A 17,438-nucleotide genomic window follows, 5' to 3' on the forward strand; every position below is an offset into this window, starting at 1 on the left:
ACAAACACCCAAATGGGCTCAGAATCACTGCAACTCATTCACACTGTCTGAATGGTTCCTCAGCAACCACTCAGTTATAACTACTTTCACTAAGGATGTATAATAAGCAACGTCCAACTGTATTGTGTTCAATCAATCTTCAGGGACAAACATAAGGATGCAGTTTTGATTTCTAGACCAAAGAGGTTATAATGAGTTGCAGACAGCAACCAATTTAATAAGGACAATGTAGAATTGTGGTTTTTTCTGTACTAGTCTGTTGTAGCTAGAGATGAGCCAGTCCCCTACAGGATTTCTACTTCTGAAGAACGTGCCTGCTTCACACAGCTCAAAATATACCACTGAAGTGCATATTATTCAATACTACTACTACTATTGAAAAGTCTAATGCTGCATGTATATAAACTTTATACAGGCTACAATGCTACCAAACAAACATATGAGTAAGGGTGGAATTGATCTACTCTCATAGAAGCCTTGTGCTGAATTCACAGAAATGCCAAAAGACAGCCTTGGAAGTTCCCAGGATTACAACTGTAAACAAGCACAAATTGATTGCCCTTCCTGCAAAATGTCTGCCCGCTACCCAATAAGAAAAGGAAACCTTATCAAAGTTCCTCTGCCTTTTGTCCAGGGCTGCGCAAGCTGCATTGGACCTCTCTACGTCGATCATGAGGTCATCAACTTCTCCCTGCAGCCTTTGCTTAGTCTTCTCTAGGGAAGCACACTTAGAATTGACAGCTTCTATCTGCTCCTCTGATTCTTGGAGACGCTGAGCCAGCTTCTTCCTGAAAGGCAAAGTATCCCATGATGCAACCAAAGGTGTTTTTCCAAACCGCGTTGGTGTACAGGCAAAGCAGAAAGTGAGAGAAAGCCTGGCTAGGTGGGAGACTTCTGTGTGACAAAAAAGAGACACATAGAAAGGACAGTCTGCGGTGACAACATAAGGCTTCTGAATCCAGGGGTGGGACAATAGCTGCTGGGGTGGGAGGGGTGTTTCATGAGACAGAACCAAAGAGAAGCAAAAGCAGTGGGAGGGGCAGCCAACTGGACAGAGAAGGCCACCTATTGAAAAGCAACAGAAAATAGATAGCATTAGCTGCAAAACTAGAAAAAAGGGGAATTTGGTAAAATGAGATTGTTCAGAAGACCACAGTTAGTTAGTTGTCCTCCTACTGTTGATCTCAACCAGAAATTAGGCACTTATGTGTCACTGGTCCTGTGCTATGGAACACCACTTTTGACTTCCAGGTGCCTCTGGAAGACTCTATTTTATAGCAATAGGCCTATTCAGTAGTTTCCAATTTTCTTAATGATTGTTTTTGCACTGCTTTTAATGGTTTTTCATGTTTTATATTGCTCTAACTACCCTGATATTTTATGGGAGAATGGTATATAAATACACTTATAAAACAAATAGCAATGGCAAAAAACAGATCTGCATAAGATGCAAAATTAGAAATAGAGGATTTGCTGTCAAAAATAAATGCCACAGGATAATACCCTGGCATCTCCAAAGCTCTCCCCTGATTTCCTTCCCAGTACTTACTTGGCTTCTTCTAATTCCTCAGTACGTTGAATGGCGTCCGTTTCATATTTGGTTCTCCACTGGGCAACTTCAGTGTTAGCCTTGGAGAGAGCCCTCTGCAGCTCACTTTTGGTTTCTTGCTCCTCTTCAAACTGCTCCCGGAGCAAGTCACAGTCATGGCGAGCAGATTGCAAGGCATGGGCCAGAGCGTTTTTTGCCTAAGGGTTCATAATGTTAATGGTAATGATCACCACATGGGTAGCAATAGTATGCAGGTTGTTTCAATCAGACATTCTACATCTGTCTATTAGTTATGTCAGATATGAGATCTGGGATGTTTTCTTCCTCAGCAGTTGGTTTATACCCAAACATAAAAGTATTGACTATATAATACTTAACCAAGCATTATTACTTCCTGTGAACCGATTTTTTTATTTTTTATTTGCGTTCTTTAGCCTCAGTCATGCTTTCACTGCAGTAAATTCCACACATTAATCTTATGGAGGGGTGTTTTTTTTAACAGTGCAATATTATCATAGCTTTTTCCATCGCAATTGCAGAATTTGCAAAAGCACCTGTTTTACCTCTCCATGTTGCATGTGTTACTGCATTCATGCTGTAATTTGTCCTTGAATTTCCATCAGTCCATGTCAGCTGGAAATCAGCTTTGATTGTTTTATTGCCTTTTTTCCTGATGTTCCCTGCCTCTCCTGCCTCTTTTTATCAGGATTATTCATTCCTCACTTCTCTGAGGCATGATATACAAGTGGAAAATCACCTTGTTTTCTTCCTCCAGCTGCCTCTTGAGTTCCTCTGTCTGCTGGGTAAAGGCTTGTTTCCCTCTGATCAACTGTGAAATAAAAGATTCTTTTTCTTCTAGTTGTCGAGAAAATTCGCCTATTGGAAAAAAATATATTCACACAGTCATAGGCTGAGATGGTTCAAAAACACCCCACCTGCTCCTAAGTAGCCTCACTGATGGCAATGCAAGTGCTGAATTAAATCATTTGTGCGCTTGGTCAACTAGAATTTTTCTATCTCCGCCTCCCATTCTTTGAAATGGATGTTACTACAGTCCACAATAATTGCAACAAATATAGTATGGATTCTATTTTAAAAAATGCAATAAATACTACAGTTTTCGATAATTACAATAAATACTGCACTTAACATTAGTTCTCGATAATTTCTTTGCTCAGATTAATACATTTGCTTTAGATCTATCCATATATACTTTTAGTGGTGGCCTTACTTCTTCACTCTGGAGAAAATGAGTTGTAAACCAGAATGAGCTGCATGGGCTTTATTCTCATTGCTATCAGTAGGATTTAAGTGGTTACCTAATTTTCTCTGAGCTGCATGTAGAGGGTATTTAAGGCATATTCTGTGAAGTGTCATGTGCAATTATAATTTTTGGAAATTGAGAGCGACACTGAGGCTCAAGGTCTATTGGGTGACCAGAAGATGTGCGTGGTGCGTCAAGAATCTGAATAACATTTATGAATCTTCTCATGGAGCTGTGAATTTCTCACTTGTGCCACTTGCTAATGCTGTTCATGCAGCCCCAATACTCCCACTTGACTATCAACAGTAGTTTTTCCACTACTGATACTTAAGCATAGATTTAAACACAGAGATCATGTTTAAAAACCAGAGCAGTTCTCTATTCAACATTAACAGTGCATTTGTAGCTGTTAACAGGAACTAATATAGGGGTCTAAAGGAGAAGGCAGTAGAAGCCTTGGAGTATTTGTGGCTGAGTTTTTGTATCTGAATATTTGTTGTATGACGGGACGCGGGTGGCGCTGTGGGTTAAACCACGGAGCCTAGGACTTGCTTATCAGAAGGTCAGCAGTTCAAATCGCTGCGACGGGGTGAGCTCCCGTTGCTCAGTCCCAGCTCCTGCCAACCTAGCAGTTCAAAAGCATGTCAAAGTGCAAGTAGATAAATAGGTACTGCTCCGGCAGGAAAGTAAACGGCATTTCCGTGCGCTGCTCTGGTTCGCCAGAAGTGGCTTAGTCATGCTGGCCACATGACCCGGAAGCTGTACACCGGCTCCCTCGGCCAGTAAAGCAAGATGAGCGCCGCAACCCCAGAGTCGGTCACGACTGGACCTAATGGTCAGAGGTCCCTTTACCCTTTACCTTTATATGAGTTGTATAAGCATTACTTTTCCGCATCACAGAAAAGGGGGAAAAAAACCAATTATCCGACAACCCACATTTCTAAGATACATTTTAAGAAACAGAAATGCTGTTTCCTACAATGTAAGCCACAGTAAACCAGAAATATATGGGAGTAAATGAAGACTGTGTAAAAGCATCAGTGGGGGCTCTTGCACCCCACTAATATTTCAAGGGGGATCTTCCATAGTGAAATACTTGGTCATATCTGATTGACAAGGAAGGGTACAGTTTAGACAACATTGATGCTGATGTGTCAAGGCAAAGATAATAATATATATGTAGATAACATGTCTACAATGATTTTTATGGAAAGGTGGGAGGGGACTATTCAAGATAAATAAATGTCAGGAGGAATGCCCATGTCTTCTAGAAATGCCCAAATTCACCATTCTCGGTGTGCAGACGTGCTTTCTGTGTGTTCAGATCATTGATCAGCCGCACATGCTCTTCATCTTTTGTCTTAATTTCACTGAACTGGTCTTCAAGGGCCCGGCACATCTTTTCCAGATTACTCTTTGTGAGGGGAGAAATAAAATACAATGTTTTAATTAACCAGAATCTACAGCAGAACAGTTAGTCACAATAAAGACATGCAACTGTCTACCTTGGCTTTGGAGACAGACTCCATATTACTGGCAAGGTCATCAATCTCCATCTTCAGCTCACTCTTCTCCTTCTCCAGCTTCTGTTTCACACGTTGCAAGTTATCAATTTGTTCCCCAAGTTCAGCTGCACTGTCTGCATGCTTCTTGCGGAGAGCAGCCGTTGTGGCTTCATGGTGCAGAGTGGCCTCTTCAAGATCCCTGCGCATTTTCTGGAATTCTGCCTCACGTTTCTTGTTCATCTCAATCTGAGCTGCGGTTGCTCCACCAGCTTCCTCCAGACGCTCACTGATCTCTTCAAGTTCTCTGGAGAGATCAGCCCGCTGCTTCTCTGCTTTGGCCCGAGATGCACGCTCAGCCTCAATTTCTTCCTCCAGTTCTTCCATACGGGCCTTTGGGAAATAGGATACAGAAGTTTAACTATGCCACTAAAAGAGTAGAACTGAAAATGAACTCTAGGTAGACTGTGCTCATGATTTTATGAACTAAAAGTAAAAATCTTTATTTGTGTTAGCCACAAGCCGTAGCAAAGGAATCAAATACAATCAAATACAGATATAGCTAGATTGTTGGCTTTACAAAATACGTTCCGAGAATTTACAGCTATACAAATGAAAGAGTCAATAACTTTCCTTGACCACAAATAAGACATAAACAAGTGGGCTACTCTTAGTCAGATGGTAGATTTAATTCTGATTGCCCCAGCTAAGATTTTTGCTGTGTTTGCTGTCACCTGATAATCTTGGTCTGCAAGAAGGAAGGCCAATGTAGCAGTGGATGAACAGACTGGTATAGATGATAGAAGATGAGTATTAACCTCATTACACAGAGGTTAGGAGTATGCAGAGGCTAGGAGTACATGCACTACAGATCTGATACGGCCGTCTCTGCATGGACATAATCGTTTTGCATAGGTGAAGGCACACCTGTATTTTAAAACTGTTAATTTTGCAGATAGGATGCCGATATGTGGAGGAGACTAGGTAGGAAAAAATAGTACCAAGGACAATTTTTTCTTATTGTGGCTAAATTATTCTGTTGCTCAATGTCATGTAAAGGTAAAGGTAAAGGGACCCCTGAGCATTAGGTCCAGTCGTGACCGACTCTGGGGTTGTGGCGCTCATCTCGCTTTATTGGCTGAGGGAGCCGGCGTACAGCTTCCGGGTCATGTGGCCAGCATGACTAAGCCACTTCCGGTGAACCAGAGCAGCGCATGGAAATGCTGTTTACCTTCCTGCTGGAGCAGTACCTATTTATCTACTTGCACTTTGACATGCTTTCGAACTGCTAGGTTGGCAGGAGAAGGAACCGAGCAATGGGCGCTCACGCCGCCGCGGGGATTTGAACCACCGACCTTCTGATCGGCAAGTCCTAGGCTCTGTGGTTTAACCCACAGCGCCATCCGCGTCCCCAATGTCATGTAGGCGCTGCCTAATTGAATTATTTGCTTTATCGAAACCCAGTGTTAATAAATGTTGGGGTGATAAATCAGAGTAGCACTTTTGAGTAACAGTTTTGGTCCAAGCACTCTCGTGACAGTCTTGCAATATTAAGGGTAATAGACCAGTGAGGGTTAAATTCAGACAAAGGCAATAAGTAAATGTCCTGTACCAAATTTAAAATAAAAAAATTCCTTCCAGTAGCACCTTAAAGACCAACTAAGTTAGTTCTTGGTATGAGCTTTCGTGTGCATGCACACTTCTTCAGATACACTGAAACAGAAGTTGCCAGATCCTTCTATATAGTGAGAAGGTGGGGAGGGGTATTACTCAGAAGGGTGGTGGGAATGGGAGATTGGCAGATAGCTGAGATGAGCCTGTTGACGACTCTTAACGACTGTAATAGGTCTTACAGGAAAAGGCAAGGGGTGAGAAGGTGAGAAATGGCTTGGTCATGTATAATGAGATAAGAATCCAATGTCTCTGTTCAGACCAGGTCTCTCCATGGTTTTAAGTTTGGTAACTGTACCAAATTTGTAATTCAGTTGAGAGAAAGTTGGCCTCCAGGTGCAATGCAGGATTTGAAACACAAGATGGCGCTAAGAATATTTGCCTTAAGTACAGTACAGTGGTACCTCGCAAGACGAATGCCTCGCAAGACAAAAAACTCGCTAGACGAAAGGTTTTTCCGTTTTCGATTTGCCTCGCAAGACGAATTTCCCTATGGGCTTGTTTCGCAAGACGAAAACGTCTCGCGACTTTGTTTCCTTTGTCTAAAAACAAAGACATGTTTTGCTTATAAAGTTAATTTATTTTCCCTTCAATTTTTGAACTGCTCTTTACAGTATGTGTGACTTTAAAGAGCAGTTAATAAACTGTTGTTGTACCAAATTTGGCTTTGTTTGGACTTTTTTTGACCATAGGAACGCATTAATTGATTTTCAATGCATTCCTATGGGATTTAGTGATTCGCAAGACGAAAAATTCGCTAGACGACAAAACTTGCGGAACGAATTAATTTCGTCTTGCGGGGCACCACTGTACTTGGATTGAACTGTTTCTATAAAGTCAGGGTGGGCTTTAAGCCAAGTCTGTGCCCCCATACAGTAGCTGGGCCAGGAGTAATCTAAAAGTACTAAATCATTGTATTATTTCAATAAAAACATGTGTATAATAAGCAGTGCATCCATACTTATTTTATAAACTTATAATATTTCAGATTCTCTGTGAAATACATTTGAACACAAATATATTCTTAAACATCTCACATTAAGGAGACAATATACACCTACAGCCAGTGGTTCCTTAAGACCAATGGTTGAATTTCCTGGAGTAATACACTTTTCTTCCTAAACTGATTTTATCTAGTGTCTTCATACTAAGTGTGTATGTAGGTATTCAATTTGAGGAAGAATATCATTTTAGAACCACTATATAAGCAGTGAATGTACATGAGGGGTGAGAGTGACCTTAAAAACAGAGATTTCCGAGGCACAAAAGATACACAAAGTTTTCTATGATTTACCTGTAGCTCTTTAATTTTTTTCTGTAGCTGAGAGCTTTGAGCCTGTTCATCCTCTATTTTTCCTTGTACCTGGCTGATTTCGAACTCTTTCCTGGTGAAGGAGGAAAAAAGAAAAGTAAGCATTTTAATGAGAAAGTTCAAATTTGAGATCTAGTAACACATTATTAAAATCTCAGAGGTATACTTCTTCAGTTTTTCATCCATTTGCTGCTTGTCATTCTCCAGGTCCATGATAGATTCCTGAGACATCTTCAGATCCCCTTCCAGCTTCCTTTTAGCTCTCTCAAGATCCATACGAAGCTTCTTTTCTTGCTCCAAAGACCCTTCGAGCTAAACAGTACATAAGAACAAGAGACACTGATTTAATGCTATTGTTTCAAAGAAGAGGGAGAAAATATAAAGCATTAGGAGTTTTGAAAGGCCAATGAGCTAGATGCCGCTTTAGGCCTTAAAGCAGAGTCTTCTAAGCCCCTGCAAAGATGGCAATGCTAAAATAAAATTCAGTTCTTAGATATCCTATTAATAACAAAGTCTAATAAATACCAGCCAAACATGTTAGAAAAAGGTCCGCCTGAAACCTTGAAGAGGCAGCTGCTGGATGGACCAATGAGCTGATATGGTGTAACACAGCTTCCTATATTCCTAAGTTTACCTAGTTCAAAATATGTGAATATGTTTTGAGTTCCCTTGCTCCTAAAAATGATCTACCACTTGCAGTCTTCAAAAAGAGAATATTCTTCAAAAAGGGAACTGTTATGTACTGAGTTGAATAGGAGCAGAGGAGAATTAGAAGAAGACGAAGAGGAGGAAGAAGGAGAGGAGACAGAAAGGTTATAGAGTAACACTTAACTCAGAGTAGCACTTAAAATAATATGTCTCTAAAACTATGGAACTGGAATGTTAATGGAATGAACGATAAGAAAAAACGCAATGGAATTGAACGCATTCTAAAAAGTTGAATAGGATCCAAACTGCAGCAGTCTGATTGGTCCTAGAACAATAGGATCCAAATTGCAGCAGTCTGATTGGTCCTAGAACAATAGGATTCAGAATGCAGCAGTCTGATTGGTCCTAGAACAAGGCAGCAGTATGATTGGTTGGAGGGAACCACCCAATCATGCTCCAGATATAAGTGAATCCACAACCTGATTGGCTTACAGTAGAATTCCAGAATTAGCCAATCATGTGCAGCCCATTGTGTAAATAATGTATATAAAGCAGATACTTTGAGGGGACTTTCATTCATTCCTCCTCACCACTATGAGCTGAATAAAGAGCATGAAATCACTTTGCGACTCTGAGTATATTTCAGGAACTGTTAGGCTGGCAGTGGATTGACACATTTCATTACTGAAAATTACTTGAAGATAGTAATAGTAATAATTTATTATTACGGCCAAAGAGCAGTTCAAAAAGCACAACTGAGACTGCTTTCACAAGAATGAAACAGACATTTAAAACAATATACAGTAACAGCTTATAGATTAAAATTAAAATAGTCGCATGAACACAAAAGGACCTAAGATTAAACTAACATGCAGATTGCCCCTGGGATGCCCAGGAGGCCGGCTACGGCAGTTTTCCTAGCGATCTATTTGTTCCAGGGGGTGTTCTACATCTACAAATCTGCGCGCAGAATCTGGCAACCATCCGAGTCATCTTGTAATTTTTTCCCTCAGGAGAAAATTTAGCTTAGGCTTGTATGGAAGGTCAGTAAGCCTCACCAGATGGGGGTTGATGGTATCTCTATGTGCCTCATTATAAAAAGGACATCTTAAAAAATAAGTGTTCAGGGCTTCCTATTTCCCCTAATGGGCAGGCGCAAAGTCTGAGCGTACAGGACTTTTCCAAAAGATCCTTCCAGAACCAGCAAGAGCAGAGCCGAACTTCTGGCAAGAGTAAAGGCCCTTACTTGAAGATATTTATGCCCACGTTTAGTCAGTTAAATGGTGCCTCAGGTTGCATTAGTTCTGTGCTCCCACTGCCTTCCTAAGCCTGGAGGAGAGGACTGATGATATCAGGCAGATATAGAACTGAGGACTAATACAAAAAACAGATTTAGCAGGTTCAACATTGGTTCTAGCCAGTGTGTATAACTGCAAATAGACTTCATTTCTCCCAGTGCTTTTATTGTGTCCTCTCAACACTAAAAATTCTCTTACATCATCAACTTGCTGTTCAAGTTTCGATTTGGTTTTGGACAGAGTGTTCACTTTGTCTTCCTCTGCCTGGAGGTCATCTAAAGTCTGCTGGTGAGCTTCTTGGAGGCTTTTCTTCTCTTTGGTTAGCTTGGAGATGTTTTCGTCCAAAGCTGCCATCTCCTCAGTAAGATTTTTAACCTAAGAAACAATAAAGACCTCCATTTATGAGTGTTTCCTCATTACGGGTGATTATACGCAGTCCTCGTCTTATGAGTGAGAAAATAACATAGGGTAATACCCAACTAAGTCATGTGCTGAGTAGACCCACTGATGTAAATGGATGTAAGGAAGTTGTTCATTGATTTCAGTGGGTCTACTCTGAGTATGATATACGTATGTAATGAGCAGCACTAGTTACGGATGTGGAAACACAATGAGACTTTCCTCAGAAATGCCTCCTGACCTCTTCATTACATAAGTGAAATAGTACAATAAAGCACACTGAGTTACACAATAAGATTGGGCAAAAGCTGATTTTCTCTCTTTTTTGCCCATGAAATTTAAAAATACAAATGCGACGAGTAGAAAAAAAAATCCCCTTCACAATATGCAAAGGGCCAAGCATAATCTTCCAACAGGACTAGTAGGAAGAATTCTGTCAGGCAAGTTAAATATATTTTGCAACCAAATAAAAAATCAGTTTCATTATTCTGCACTCACCAATTTATGGACATTAATGTGGAATTAATGAAGCTAAGATAGGGCTCATCCACACTTACCTTTGCTCTGCATTTCTAGGAACAGGTCCGCGTTTTAAGGTTCCTTGTCTGAGCATCCCTGCCCCCCATCCCAGGTACTTTCCCTGTGAAAACCTGTTCTTTAGTGTTGAATCAGAGCAAATGGCAAGCCACAGAAAACCAAAATTGCTGTTTGTTCTGATTCAGCATTAAAGAGCAGATTTTCCTGGAGGAAGCAGTGGGGCAAAAAAATAAAAAAAGGGCTCAGATTGGACCAGAAAAGCGTGGGCCTGTGCCTAGAAAGCATGGGGCAGCACCAAAAAATGTGAATCTGGATGCTGAACATCTAAACCCCAAACTCCAAGTGCTGCAATACAAGAGGTGAAGGAACAAACCAGTAGCCAAAACTTCTTAAGTTTAAGTAAGTTATCTTTTCCTTCCTTTCCTTACTACAATGGTACCTTGGGTTACATACGCTTCAGGTTACAGACTCCGCTAACCCAGAAATAGTACCTCAGATTAAGAACTTTGCTTCAGGATGAGAACAGAAATCGTGCTCTGGCGGTGCGGCAGCAGCAGGAGGCCCCATTAGCCAAAGTTGTGCTTCAGGTTAAGAACAGTTTTAGGTTAAGAATGGACCTCTGGAACGAATTAAGTACTTAACCCAAGGTACCACTGTACTGATTTAAAATTTTACTTTCATTTTGGCAGGGGGACAGAACCGAGAGGGGTTGTAATGGCACCATGACTCTGTAGTCTCTTTTCACCTTGTTTTCCGTTGCATGCTTCTCCTTCTCCACTTTGGCCAATGTTAGTTCCAAGTCATCAATGTCTTTCTTCAGCTCTGAGCACTCATCTTCAAGTTTCCTCTTCTTGGCCGTCAACTCAGCATTCATCTCCTCCTCATCCTCCAGCCTTTCAGTCAACTCTTTTATCTTAGCTTCTAGCTGAATCTTACTTTTGATGAGTCCATCGCACCTTTCCTCAGCATCTGCTAAACTTTCACTTTCCTATAGAACGAAAAGAAGAAGCCAGACATGTGTATTTATTTTTTAATATAAAAATCAGGAGTGCTGCTGTGATTACTGCCACTGAATCCTCTGTCAAGCAGGACTAGATGGCAGTATGCTCTTTCCAGAAGCTCATCTATGAGATCTAGATTGTCAAGTAACCAGGTTGAAGGTTATTGCTCTCAGCTTGCCCACTGAGTGTTCTCTCTACAATGGAAGGTGGTAATCAGAAGTGCAACTAGGAGAATGCACTTTACTTACAGACTGAACTTGAAGCTGAAGGTCATTCTTCTCTTGCACCAGAGTCACCATTTTTTCCTCAAGCTCCTTTCGTTTTGCTTCTGACTTTGCAAGATCTTCCTTAGTTTTCTCAAATTCTTCTTTCATGTTGGCCATCTCTTTCTCTGATTCAGCACTCTTTAGCAAGGGCTTGATCTTGAAATATAGCTTCATCCAGGGCCAGTGCTTGACGTTCATGAATGAACGGACATTGTACTGAATTACATAAATTGATTCTCTGCGAATGTATGGAAAGAAAGGGACTTAAGCGGAAAGTGATTTCAGAGGCACATGTTTCAATACTTAAATAAGCACTGATCTTTATCAGTAGTAATCTCCTAAAGCAGACTGGTCAATTACAGGTAGATATTCTTTATTATTTGTTATATTGGCCCTTATATGCTGACCTGAGGAGCCACTTTCTAAAACTTACTTGCTCAAGCAAGCAATTATCCCTCAATGGAGCAGGTTCAGTGGTTACTCCAATGTGTTAGTGACTTATAAAGTGGCCTTTCTCATGCTGGTGGCAAGAAAGATTAGGAAAAAGGAACTGGACAACATAGTTGTGAACTGTAACAGGGACTCAGGGGGGTCTATATCTGTAGTCTCACTAGAAATTGATGACTCTGTTTTAGTTGATGCCTTGATTTATATTTTGTATCTGAAATTGTTTGTGTTTCTATGCTTTGGCATGGGCCTTCGGCTAGCACAATAAACTCAAACTGGTCGTTTCCAAATAAAAAGAGGGTGGGGGAATTCCAAAATACCTGCATTACATTTGTAGCATAAAGGAGCAACAAGCTTTGCCAAAGCAAGGTTCAAAGGCTGAAGATGAGAAAGTAACAGTGCCAGATTTTGCATCAAAAATATATATCCTAGCTCTGCCAAAAGTTTAGGTATGAGACAGGGAACTAAGTATGACACTGTATGGTGTTCATTCTGTACAGAAGACCATACATTTAATACGGACATATTCAGACATTAACATGTACAAACAAGTTTTAGTGAGCTGCTCTCTGGAGGTTCAGCAAGGAAATGGCTAGTTACCTTCTTGCATTCATCTTTTGGAATTCAAGCCTCATGAGGTAACCTCTGCACATAGCCTGTGTGTGGGTGATGAGGGCTACAAGTTTCTCATCTCTCATCTCTTCCAGCAACCCAAGAAGGCCAGCCTTGAAGAATACCTGTGATGTTTTGGCAAGTTTGAAACAAAAGTTATCACTAAACAAGCACATAAAGGTAAAGGTACCCCTGCCCGTACGGGCCAGTCTTGACAGACTCTAGGGTTGTGCGCTCATCTCACTCTAGAGGCCGGGAGCCGGCGCCATCCGAACACACCTCCAGGTCACGTGGCCAGCGTGACGAAGCTGCTCTGGCGAGCCTGCACCAGCGCAGCACACGGAAACACCGTTTACCTTCCCGCTATACAGCGGTACCTATTTATCTACTTGCACTTAAGAGTGCTTTCGAACTGCTAGGTGGGCAGGAGCTGGACCAAACAGCGGGAGCTCACCCCGCCACGGGGATTCGAACCGCCGACCATGCGATCGGCAAGTCCTAGGCGCTGAGGTTTTACCCACAGCGCCACCTGCGTCCCTAAACAAGCACATAGGGGAGAGGAAAGTGGTATGTGAAGTGGGTGATCCTTACCCCTTCTCTATCTTTTATTCTTGCTCTCAGCACTATTGTCATGTTAAAAGAAAAGGGTGCTGGTATATGTGTGGGAGGGGAGAGAAACAGAAAGAGACTTCTGTCCAAGACTTCTGGTTAGCTCAGGAAATTTCTTCAGGTTTTTCAGGGGAAATCCCAAGCCAGTGTCATGACACCAGGTTGTGGCTCATCGTTTTAGGAAGATGAGGCCACAGATTCAGAAGGATCAGCAGGCCTTGAACCAGCCTTGAACACCATCTCTGCCCTGGAAGCCCCACAGTACAAGAGGAACTTATATGGCTCACACCTCTCCAGCCTGAGGAGGTTGCAATGCTGTCTTTTTACCCTTGAGGACTCCTGCCCTGAAGGCAGCTGAGCCAAAGCAGACTGTGCTTACTAGAGGCAGAGCCAGCCACCCAGACAGAGCTACAGGTCTGTTTAAGGTACAGAGTTTGCCAGATACTGAAGCAACATTTGAGCTTGCTGCTCTGATGCTTCAAATCTGAGCCTCATTTGGAACTCTCCAGAGTGCTACCTGCTATATCTGACTCACCACCTCAGAACCTGATCTCTGGGTTGTGTAACCTACCTTATGAATACCTGACATTTGCCTATCTCACTTAGTTACCTAACTGGAAGCTGAACCTTGCCATGCTTATCTTATCTTGGTGAACCTGAACATATGATTATGTCTGCCCTGTCCAGCTTACAACCATATCCTTCCAACCTTCTGTCTGGGACCAACAGTCCATCATAGGAGAGCTGAGGAGAGCTCATCCCTTTCTAATCACGTTGCCATTGAATGGAGAGAAAAGCATAATATGCAGTGGCTGCTTTCCATGCTTTTGGAGGAGATTACATTCACATGGGTAAAAATATCTAAAAGGGGAATTAAAAAGGTAAAGGGACCCCTGACCATTAGGTCCAGTTGTGGCCGACTCTGGGGTTGCGGTGCTCATCTCGCTTTATTGGCCAAGGGAGCCGGCATACAGCTTCCGGGTCATGTGGCCAGCATGACTAAGCTGCTTCTGGCAAACCAGAGCAGCGCACGGAAATGTCATTTACCTTCCCGCTGGAGCGGTACCTATTTATCTACTTGTACTTTGACATGCTTTCGAACTGCTAGGTTGGCAGGAGCAGGGATTCGAACCGCCGACCTTCTGATCGGCAAGTCCTAGGCTCTGTGGTTTAACCCACAGTGCCACCCGTGTCCCAAAGGGGAATTAGCCATGCATAAATAAATTAGGCAACCCAAATATACTACCTGCTCTTTTCTACCATTTTCCTCTCATGCACTTCATCCGTTTTTTATTTGCTGGAAACAACTGTCAAACTCCGTGCTTGTACTTACCTTAGTATGGCCAAATCTGTACTGATTATGATCCACATCAATGGAAGAGAGAAGCTTCTCTGAAGCCTTCTTGCTGTCAATAAACTGGCCTTCAGGAATTGCAGAGGCATTAAGAATTTTGTAGCTGTGGTAGGAAAGGCAGAAATGAACAGAGAGGTAGGAGAACAGTAACACAATACACTAGGGCCTTAATGGGGAAACAATATCTGAATATGAAGAACAGTAGAATAATATACATGGAGCTCTTCACACACGCACACGGACACATGTGGGAGTAACTACTACAGTGGTACCTCAGGTTAAGTACTTAATTTGTTCAGATGTCTTCTAAAAGTCAGATAGTTGTTTATTTCTTTGATTATTTATACACACTTCCTGATAGTATGCAAGGCACTACACGGAAGCATTTCCCGTGTGTGTGTGTGTGTAGAGGATGTGTGATAAATCTATCATTCTCAGATCCAATTCACATGGGGACTGAGTAGCATGTAAAAATATGAGTTGACTTAGTCAGCACTGAAGCTAGGACACTTGTAAAGCAATCATAGTGCATCTGTACCATAGCTTTTCACAACTGGTGAAATGCCAAATATATGAAAGTGCTATAATCCAGATGCAATCACACACTTTGCTGTAGACTGAACTGAAACACGTTTTGAGTCAATCTACATTTCTCCATGCTGAAAGGGTTACGACAGTTGTTGATACAGAAGAGAACTTCTTCTGAATTTTTCAACTGCCATGTGCTCCATGAAATGAACTGAGAACGCAGGACCAGCTAAATAAATGCATGAGTGGAATGCCCTCTGCTTGTGCAATGGAACTCCCTCCTCACCACACGCACCTTGTGCTATTGCCAAATCTGCTCCAAAGGGTTGAGGGAATCATATTTAGAGGATATGCAGGGAAAGATGGGAGATCGAAGTGCCATTGGGGAAAGGCACAACCCAGTGATAACAAGTAGCTTCTATGAACTACCCCAATAGGAATAAGTAGGCTCTCAGATAAATATAAAAAAGCAACTAGTATTAATATGCTAGCAGAAATCATCTGTCAAAATGAATATTCAGCTAACAGACTAGGCTTCCTCAACCTCGGCCCTCCAGATGTTTTTTGGCCTACAACTCCCATGATCCCTAGCCAGCAGGACCTGTAGTCAGGGATGCTGGGAATTGTAGTCTCAAAACATTGGAGGGCCAAAGTTGAGGAAGACTGTAATAGACCATGTGGCAATAAGACACCCAGAATCTAACTGAATATGTTACAGCCAATATGGTTATATCTTATACAAGTGGGAATCAGATACTTCCTAAAAGCACAATTTCCCCCCCATTAGAGCACCACACCCTTCATTACATACTAGAATCGTTATTTATACAACCAAGAAAATAGAGTAAAACATTAATATCACTTTGTTTCTACTCTCTTTTCAGCAATATTTAGAGGGCCAAATAGTTCAGGAACAAAAATGAAACTATACAATCTCTCCTCTCAAGACTCCACAGTTATTGACTAAATTCTGGGTCTTTCTGACTAGGTGCTGAAACGGCCTATTACAAAAGAATATATTTATGAAATACCAACTTCAGCAACTGCAAAAAGTAGCCTTTTTATATGGTTAGAGGAAAGTGTACCGTTGCTTAAAGTCAGCATAGATGATTCTGCTGGGGAAGCCTTTCCTACAGATCCGAATACCTTCCAACACCCCGTTACAGCGCAGCTGGTGCATCACCAGGTGATGGTCCATTTCACCTTTAAAACCAAAGGAGAAAGGGGAAAAGAAGAAAGAATGTCAAACTTACAGGTAGAGTCATAATTTCATGACATATGGGTCACCTGACACGGCTGGACAAATCGTAAGAACTTAACTAAAATATTGGGGAATATTGTTTATGTTTGCCACTATGTTATGTATTTTCGTGTTTTTATACTGCAAACTGCCCTGTGATCCTCAGCTGAAGAGCGGTATAGAAATGTAATTAATAAAATAAAGGCCAGATTTATAATCTTGGCAGGAATCTAGTTTAAACCTGGGAATTTGAAAGTTTTTTGATACTACTTAATAAACTTAGCTCTTAAGTGCCTTATATCAAAGTGGTACATTTGCTTGGGAGACTGATGTTTAGGAAAAAAATGAACTCCTAAGCAAGGAGATCTTGTAGCCATTAAGAGGCATATAGTTTGCCTGATTATTAAATTATTTATAATAAGGCAATTTTACCAACTTCAGATAGGGAAATGATTCAACACAACGAGACACAGTAACTCACCGGGTGTCTTAGTCTCATTAGGAATTAGACAGCGCACAAAGTGAGGATGAGTACTTCTCAGATTGGTCATCAGCTTGTTTAAATTCTCCTGTATCAGAAGAAAAGAAATGGATTCTAAATGCAGTAGCACACAGGTCTGTTTCCCATGTTAATCTATACTATAAAGGGGAGAGCTGAAAGAAGTGCCACATACTCTGAATACAGCGGATACTGTCTGGAAAGAGCCACCCTTCTTCTTGGCACCTTTCTTGCTGCCACCGCTGTCACCTTTCAAACAAAACAGCAGCCATGTGAGATGCTATACTCTTAAATAGAATCCTCCCTGTCTCTTGAGATATTAAATAGCATACAAACACATATCCATTCAACTAGCTCTGTGATGGCTGGGAAAGAGTTGAGGTAGTATATACCTTGGAAAAGAGCACCAGATCAAGGTAAGATAAAGGATACATGATTCAGAGTATAGTAAATGACTGCTAAGTCAGCAAGTTTCCTGTTTTTAGACACAGTCCAGGAGAAGTAGTTGTATGTAAGAGTAACATGTGAAATTATTATTAATTATTATTATTATTATTATTATTATTATTATTATTATTATTATTATTATTATATACCCTGCCTTTTTCCCTGATGGGCACAGAAATCCAAAGTAGTCTTTCCCCTTTTAGTTCAATTTAAAACTAAATTTGGAAGAGAACTTTTGTTTTGGTTCTTTAGTGT

At 41.3% G+C, this 17,438-nt stretch overlaps 1 protein-coding gene and 1 long non-coding RNA gene across 4 annotated transcripts in view; one reads left to right on the forward strand and one right to left on the reverse strand.

Moving 5' to 3' along the window:
- LOC310699619 overlaps positions 1 to 17,438 on the forward strand; it is a 50,277-nt gene that overhangs the window by 27,535 nt on the left and 5,304 nt on the right. The window contains exon 2 of the long non-coding RNA XR_014522162.1: positions 12,602 to 12,644. This is a non-coding gene — a long non-coding RNA (uncharacterized lncRNA). The remainder of the gene's footprint in view (positions 1 to 12,601; positions 12,645 to 17,438) is intronic.
- Positions 1 to 17,438, reverse strand: part of LOC310699506 (myosin-4-like) — a 46,495-nt gene that overhangs the window by 12,686 nt on the left and 16,371 nt on the right. For all 3 annotated transcript variants that reach the window (XM_083487434.1, XM_083487433.1, XM_083487432.1), the window contains 15 exons: positions 16,912 to 16,985; positions 16,719 to 16,806; positions 16,083 to 16,200; positions 14,449 to 14,572; positions 12,495 to 12,631; positions 11,430 to 11,685; positions 10,926 to 11,168; positions 9,443 to 9,619; positions 7,465 to 7,610; positions 7,281 to 7,371; positions 4,319 to 4,708; positions 4,101 to 4,227; positions 2,307 to 2,425; positions 1,550 to 1,746; positions 605 to 788 (listed from right to left, as the gene is read on the reverse strand). In XM_083487434.1, coding sequence (XP_083343560.1) covers positions 605 to 788; positions 1,550 to 1,746; positions 2,307 to 2,425; positions 4,101 to 4,227; positions 4,319 to 4,708; positions 7,281 to 7,371; positions 7,465 to 7,610; positions 9,443 to 9,619; positions 10,926 to 11,168; positions 11,430 to 11,685; positions 12,495 to 12,631; positions 14,449 to 14,572; positions 16,083 to 16,200; positions 16,719 to 16,806; positions 16,912 to 16,985 — 2,471 coding nt within the window. The remainder of the gene's footprint in view (positions 1 to 604; positions 789 to 1,549; positions 1,747 to 2,306; positions 2,426 to 4,100; positions 4,228 to 4,318; positions 4,709 to 7,280; positions 7,372 to 7,464; positions 7,611 to 9,442; positions 9,620 to 10,925; positions 11,169 to 11,429; positions 11,686 to 12,494; positions 12,632 to 14,448; positions 14,573 to 16,082; positions 16,201 to 16,718; positions 16,807 to 16,911; positions 16,986 to 17,438) is intronic.

This window comes from Podarcis liolepis, assembly GCF_965112155.1.
Source record: "Podarcis liolepis genome assembly, chromosome: 2".
Taxonomy (NCBI): domain Eukaryota; kingdom Metazoa; phylum Chordata; class Lepidosauria; order Squamata; family Lacertidae; genus Podarcis; species Podarcis liolepis.